The sequence below is a fragment of the Lytechinus pictus genome, chromosome 8, assembly GCF_037042905.1.
Source record: "Lytechinus pictus isolate F3 Inbred chromosome 8, Lp3.0, whole genome shotgun sequence".
In the NCBI taxonomy this organism is placed as follows: domain Eukaryota; kingdom Metazoa; phylum Echinodermata; class Echinoidea; order Temnopleuroida; family Toxopneustidae; genus Lytechinus; species Lytechinus pictus.
The window spans coordinates 19,904,588-19,912,609 of record NC_087252.1 but is presented as its reverse complement, the minus strand read 5'-3'; the positions used below and the strand labels follow the sequence as shown (position 1 = coordinate 19,912,609).

The 8,022-nt window shown below is 36.1% G+C and overlaps 1 protein-coding gene across 1 annotated transcript in view; it reads left to right on the top strand.

Moving 5' to 3' along the window:
- Positions 1-2,166: 2,166 nt before the first annotated feature.
- LOC129267058 (uncharacterized) overlaps positions 2,167-8,022 on the top strand; it is a 32,754-nt gene continuing 26,898 nt past the window's right edge. Inside the window, exons 1-5 of the mRNA XM_064103735.1 lie at positions 2,167-2,640; positions 3,668-3,713; positions 4,701-4,973; positions 6,242-6,279; positions 6,896-6,953. Coding sequence (XP_063959805.1) covers positions 2,608-2,640; positions 3,668-3,713; positions 4,701-4,973; positions 6,242-6,279; positions 6,896-6,953 — 448 coding nt within the window. The 5' untranslated portion in view covers positions 2,167-2,607. The remainder of the gene's footprint in view (positions 2,641-3,667; positions 3,714-4,700; positions 4,974-6,241; positions 6,280-6,895; positions 6,954-8,022) is intronic.

Sequence of the window (8,022 nt, the reverse complement as noted above, 5' to 3'; positions counted from 1 at the left end):
AGTAAAGTCGGACAAACCAAACGCTGAAAATTTCTTCAAAACCGGACAAGGACGAAGTTGTGACATAAACTTTGCATTATTTCGGTGAAACAGTTTTGAAACAGTTTTATGCATGTCTTCGTGAAAAACGCAATGAGCGTGCTGATGTCATATCCCATTCATTCTTTTTGTATTGTTATGTGAAATTATGTTTATTCAAGTTTTGTTCACTAAGAATGGAATGAATGGATTGACAACTGGTTTAATGCATCAGATATTCATTGGTGGAACTTTTTTTTATAAGGGAGGTATACCAAACACACACAAATGTATGAAAATATGAAATTATTACGATTTTATGTAATAACATAAGAAAGGGGAAAGTGGGGACATGATATCATCAGGTGAATTTCACAACAGGGCCTCATTGTGACCTGCTGTGTAATATCATCAATTGATAAATGTAGTTGTCAGGGGAGTCAAGAGGATACAAGTTAATGAATTGAAATACCACTATAGGCTGAGCGTTACGATGCATGATTTTAATTATCTGATTATAATTATTAAAGTTCCGTTCTCTAATCGGTTTTGCAACCCTGAGACCTAGTTCTAGCTCTGATGCGATGATCAGACTATGAATATTTCATAAGGGCTTTTATTCACTTTTCAGCGAGGCCATTAATCTTCATAGGATAGGCTGATGAGCCGTGTGTTGGTGTTTTAGAATTGTATAACAGGATAATAAGCGGGAAAATAAAGAGCTCCATGGGAATGATGGATGGAAAGAGAGTATCCAGAGAGGATGGACAAGACAGAAGGACGAGAAGGGGGCAGGGAAAAAAGAGATGAGGAATCTATTTGCAGATGAATACATAAACAGATAGAAATGTATTAATATATACTGTAAATAGATAGATAGATTAGATAGATAGATAGATAGATAGATAGATAGATAGGTAGATAGATAGATAGATAGATAGATAGATAGATAGATAGATAGATAGATAGATAGATAGATAGATAGATAGATAGATGGATAGATAGATAGATAAAGACTTTTGTTACAACTTTGTTAGAATTTTTATAAACATTTTATATTCCTTATTTTTATTGCATTCTTCCCTCAAAATCTAATGGTAAAGAGAACTTTGTTGATTTTTATTCACAGTGAACGATTTGAGTGTAAACTGGACTTATAAATGTAGCTTACAAGATCTGTGTCACAGCTGACTATCCATATTGTTAAACCACAACTTTAGACCAGAGCTGAATTTAAACCTGAGTTCAGACTACGGTCCGTTGAATCCAATATGCAAATTTTTAATTTATCACTTCACAATTTTGAAAGTCGTACATCATCTTCAGAATGATTTTCTTTATGCCATTGGTCTACATTTGCCACTCTCGACCCAGGAGAGGTAACTGGGTAGCTGCCAATAATGAATTCACTGAAATGCTTTTGCGATGCTGCAAATGACTGCCGGGCTGGGGCCAGTGTAATGAAATTACTAATAAGATCCCAAGTCTAGTAGAATCACAAAGAGAAGAAGAGGATAATGCGATATGTGATCTGCAAGAACGGGGTATCAATATTAATAATTATGATAATAATAATGATAATAATAATATTAATAATAATAATGATAATATTGTAATAGTAATAGCTGGATTTATAAAGCGCTTTTTGCCTGAGGATACAAAGCGCTGCTAATATTACACCGGCTTTAGCTGTGCTCACAGCCACTGAAGCATTCAAGGAATTTCTTTCCACCGGCTACCCATTCACCTCACCTGGGTCGAGTGCAGCAGCACAATGTGGATACATTTCTTGCTGAAGGGAAACATGCCATGACTGGGAATCGAACCCACGTCCCTCAGATTGGAAGACGAAAGAACCACTAGACCACATCGTATAATATTATTGATACATTAACTTGATGGAGAATGAATTTACGCGATGATTAATGGGTTCTGTATACGCATTATAACCCTGGGATGAAAATTTTTAATCTATTAAAAGTATTTCAACCATCTCAATTCAAGGGGCTGGGGTAACGAAATGCATCACACATCGGTGGCCATTGCGTGCTACTATGACAACCTTTCCATGGTAATGATGATGCTATCCAACCTGTTGGTTTTCAGATCTATCTCCTCGATCTAGATGATGCATTGCATCGCTTCTGTGAGACTCAGAGCACTTCTCTCTTCAACATCACAGACAGAAGAAAAGAAAGTTTATCACTTTTCCATCATCTCTTTATGTATATATATATATATATATTACGGAACAGTTTTTAAAACATGAAAAATTAACCTGGCTGATATTGGATTGTTCACTTCATCAACCTATAAAATAGTATTGAAGAGTGATTATACATTTAAAGGAACATGAGGAATGTGCACCTGTAGTATATCGTCTCTTATTGAGCAATTAATGAGTTGTTTTTTAATGTTCTGATGTGCTTCGGTATGATAGAATAACAGGATTGCGAGGCAGACAATTTGGCCGTGATCATCATAATTCATCAAGGTATTGAAGACGGAAACTGAACACAAACTTGCAGACATAATCGTTGTAGCTTTGGGGAAGCTGATCTTAGGAAAAGGTTCCTTTTTTGAGCAACCATGAAGATAAAGAAGCAGTTTGGACCTTTCCAGGTACGGAAAGTATTTATCATTTTCCAACAATTAATGTCAATTTAGGGAGAATAGTACACAACGTTGGTAATGATATTGTTCATGCTCGGGATATTTGCTTGATAAAAAGAGTCTTTGGTGGTGCATTTGGCGGTGGTAGTTGTCGATAGATCATGGAATTTTATCAGTAATTCTGGAGTGGTTGGTGGTTTATTTCTATATTGTCTTTGGTGAGGATTTGATGTGTCATCGATGTGAGTTTTACTCCTGTGTCATCCTTATTTTTGTGGTGAAGTTTTGTTCTGAAATCATACAAGCTTACATAAACTCCGGTATTGATTTAACACCAGCCCGGAATCTATATATGTCCACACCAGAGAAGTATTGAAACAACCCCAGTTTGGAATCAAAGCGATGCTGTTTTAAAACTAATTGGTGTATAAACACCTATCTGGTGTTAGACTAATACCAAACCGGTGTTGTTTAACACTTTTCTGGTGAGGGCATATATAGATTCCGGGCTGGTGTTAAATCAACACCGGAGTTTTTGTAGTGTATTTGCAAATTGTAACTTTATAAATCGATATAGTCTGACATGTCTGAGGTTACTTTGTCGGATTGTATGTTTGGTGTGCGTTGCAACTATATCGTTAGTGGAGGTCATTATTTGCATTAAATCATGGTAACTGTAAGTTTTGTCAAATGAGAAATTAAAAAAACGCTGACTGTGGCAATGAATATGACGGGGGCGATAATTGCGATAATTATGAGTATTTTTTTTTTTGTTTAAACAAGTTCACACCTAGTTACCAATAATGCATAAAGCATTTCCATTTATTTGAAAGCAGGATAAAAGAGCATTGTAGATTAAATGCCTTGCTCACGGGCATAGGTGCCGCGGCCGGGGATCGAACCCCGGACTTTCCATGTATAGCCAGGCGCCTTAGACCACTCGGCCACGGCACCTCCACGGATGATGTTGATGCCACGATAATCGTTAAACAACTGTACTTTTATTCAATTATTTTTGTTCGTATTCCCTATTAAGGTTCTTGGTTTGGTTCTCTCTGCGAGTGTAATATACGAATCAACTGGTGAGTGATTAAATATTTCAAAGATTTGAGATCTACCTTTAGATGCAGATTTTCTTTTTTATCTTAATACATTATATAATACAATATTTACACACATATTTCCTTATTATTGTTACCGTTTCTATTTATAGACTGGTATCTAAATAACGCATGTATCATATAATGACAGTGTGTCTAATATTAATGGAAATGGTACTAAAAATCCACTAATATAATCAGGGATGATAATGTTCATAGCAATGAAAACAAAATGAAATAAAATGATGAATAGATCATTATGTTGAGTTTCAACTGGTGAAAGTCCTGGAGCCCTTTTCATAAGTGTTACAAAAATTCTAACTTACCATTATGGCAACTATTATGGCTACTTTGATTTTGATTACCATGGTATTTGCCATGACGACAAAGCTATAATTGTTGTAACTGTTTATGAAACGAGCCTGTCCCGCTCTCTGGTGACTGATATAGTCTGACCACACACGTTTGGTGTTCAGTTTCATCGATCAACCTGTCTGTCTCCTCATTTAGTTGTAGAGAGTATTCTATATCATCTGGTCAGCATCACCAACTGCATGAACTCTAATTATAAAAATAAGAGTAATCATGGTAATGGTGATAATTACAGTAAAAGTGATGAAGCATTATAACATTATAAACCCCATAATGTGGAGTAGACGATCATCAGCAAGCCTGCCGGACTCTTGACCTGAGTTGCATGATCAGGAAGGTCATTACCGTTGGAGGTTGCAGTAAGGCTGAAGTGCACAAATAAATAAGGGTCGATGATAGAGCCCTGGGGTACACCAGTTTAACCTCCCTAAAGGAGAAAAAATGGATCAAACCATTATTCAGAAACCAGCAATCTAGCAATTGCCCAATCGTTTCTAGTTTCTGAACAAGGCGCTGGGTATCAAGCCACGATAAAAATTAAACAAACCAACTTTCAGGCTTTCCCAACTTCTTAGGTTTAGACTTTCTCTCATGCAGCCACATCTACGGACCTGATTCTGTGTCAGAACGAAGAAGGAACCATCGACTGTTCCCCTGGTATCATCAATATCCTTGACTCCCAGTATGGCCGAAGTGCCTCAGGTAGTGTGGCTTGTCCACATTCATCAATTCGAACTACAAACTGTGTACAAGATGAACTGACTTATGCCCAAGGTCTCTGTCAGGGTGAACAGACCTGTGACCTTGCGTGCCTTTTCAATTATGACCCATGTCCGAATACCTTCAAGTACCTCAATGTCACCTATAATTGTGAGTATAAGATATTTTGTTTCATGTTTTCTTTATAATATTTTGATATTGGCTCTTTCATTTGCTTGTTGTTGTAGTTGTTGTTCTAGCTTATACGGCGCGTATCATTCATTAGTGAATATTTGCTTCATTCCACTACTTTGTGTTCTTCTAACTCTTTTTTTTATGTATTACTCTCCTTATTTTTTCCACTTCTTTGTCTCCTTCTACAATTCCTCTTTCGTCTTTTTCTTCGAAATTCTTCTTCATCTTTCTTTTTCCTTGTATATATACTACTTTTTCTTCCCCTTTCCCCACTACTTTATCTTCTCCTTATATCTTTTATTATACGAAATATGTTACTAATCATTGTCGATGTATTTTGTTATTGGTTTCATCTAATCTTTATAATGATAATAATAGTAATAATAATATTAGTAATGATAATAATAGTTATTATTATTGTTATTATTAATTTTATTTTTATTATTAGTATTGTTATTATTATTATCATTATTCGTATTATTATTATTATTAGCGTCATCATTTGACCTATTTATTTTGTGCCTCCAGCATCCCCCCCCCCCTGCCTATACTACTCTCCTAATTTTTTTTGCCATTTAATTACGCACCATAATGGCGGCAAAGTTCCTTGATTAATTGCATTTTACACCGCCAGCACCCCGTATTTGTAGCTATGGTTATTATTATTACTGTTATTGTTGTAGCTGTTGTTATTGTTGTTGTTATCATCATCATCATTAGGTACAAACTACGTACAAATACCATACCCAAATTTCACTGCTATGGCATCCTTAAATGCTTTGAATAAGATTAGATAAAATTTCTGTTTCCGAGTCGGAAATGTGACTGCAGCATTAATTGTGTATTTTTGTTAATAATCAGTATGTCAAAATGACACAAAGTGTCAATCAAAAGTGAAAAAATGATAATTTGATCGTAGATGGGCGGGGACACTAACGTATAATGGTAATATCGGTATGCGCATCCCTTAAGCATGTTACGGCCCCCTTTTCACGCATTGCCATCAGTTATACTAAGCATATCATTTTCACAATTTTTCATTCACCAAAACGTTCTCCTGCATTCAAAACCCTCTCATTTCAGGCGTCAGTTCTCGGAGTCCCCAATTTCATGTTAAATTCCAGTTTCCGAGCACCCCCTCCATTTGGAGAGGACCATCTAGTTCTTTGATACAGCTTTTGGAACAACACACGCCTGTACTTTCCAAATATTTAATTTTGTTCTGCTTTCTTTCATTCAAATAGGTAATTCAGCAGTACCAGCAACAGTAGCCACTACTACGGTACGTAAATTGTCATATTTTATTAACTTAAGCCATTTGAAGATGGAAAAAGAGGTAAGGTGGGATCCACCTCAAGTCCCCAGCGCCCCCCCCCCCTCAATCTCTCTCTCTCTCTCTCTCACTAACACACACACAATATTACAAGAAAGGAAAGGTTGTATTGTGAGGCGACCCCCCCCCCCCTCCCTCCCCAGCACACTGTCTTACACTTCTGCTAGAATTAAAAAATATATACCTTATGAATGTTTACTCCATAGACATGATATATCAGTGGACCATCTCCACACTTTGAACCACAGCATATCCACACTTTGAACCACATGGTTATGTTCAACTCTGAGCTGGAGATAATTGCCATTCAAATAATGTGATGGAGCACTGCCCCCCCCCCCCCCCCCCCGCCACAATATCACAACCCGGATTTTAAAAAAAGGAGGAAGCGAAAGGAGAGGAAAGAAAAAGAGGGTGAAGTGTGATAGTATTTTTAAGATATCAAAAGATTTAAAAGCCTTTTCTTGCCGATCCCTAAATAATTACGTCTCGATAATGGTTACATTTTTTATTATTATTCAACTGGTAAATTAATCTTTCGTCCTTGTCATTTCTTTTGTTATAGGTGCCTACTACAATTGCCGCCGCTGGTACTGTTAGAACTGTGAAGAAAAGTAAAACAGGTAAGTAAAAAGATAGATCTTTCTTAAACAAACAAAAACAAATTATTGTGGTGTTATATATATTGTGGATGTGAATTTTTGTTTATTTCCTTCCATATTTCCATTTAATATATCCTTTCCTCTTTTTCCTTCTTCATTCTACGTGCTAGGATGGGAATATCATCTCATGCAGTGCGACAGAGAACACAAATGCATTCCAAAAAACATCCGATCGGCTACTTGAACAGCTGAAGTAGCTCTAAAGACTGAATATAAGCACATGTTAGCATTAACTTTAACTATTTCATAAAGACTAGATGATATAGGTTCTCATATTTCGGGGTTTTTTTATCCCTGAACACAGAATATTATAGGGATTCCTTTATAATCATGAACAGGGTGCAGGATTCAAACAATGAAAAAAAAATAAAAGTAAGCTCACGAAACGCGAGCTGTTTCATATAATACATATATATATATGTATAAGCTCTCAAAAAAAGTTTGGAAATCTGACTTTGATCGATAATCCCTCCGCGCTTTTAGTAAATATCAAGGTGTAATTGATATTAATGAATAGGGCATTTAATTTTCTTTAAAATGATACCCTACATGATATGATTATGGTTCACATTGAGGTGCAGTGCATTGAAATGTGGGGCAAGATCAAAATTCAAAAGTTACAAAATGACACAATATTGAAAGTCACTGTTCTTTTTTCAGTGGTGATGAGTGAGTTTCTCAGCGGTTTCTTTTAATTGTTTTCATGCACCTTAACATCAACATTAACATGGAATCAAACACACCTCTGCACAAGCAAACATATAGCAAACACACATGCATAGACTCAAAGTCTCAAACCATGTTATCTCACAGAAACATCACTACTGTACAGAAGCAGGAGCTTGATTTCAATGGATTTTCATCTCTACTGACACAGACAAAAGAATCATGTTCTGTATTGACCCTTCATGACTATTTCTGCTCGTTTTGCAGCTTTTCAATTCAGACCTCGCCCAACACTTTTGAATCCTGCTCTTATCGTGATGGCATGATCATAACAAGCATTGTATCATCTTAAAGAGAATTTAAT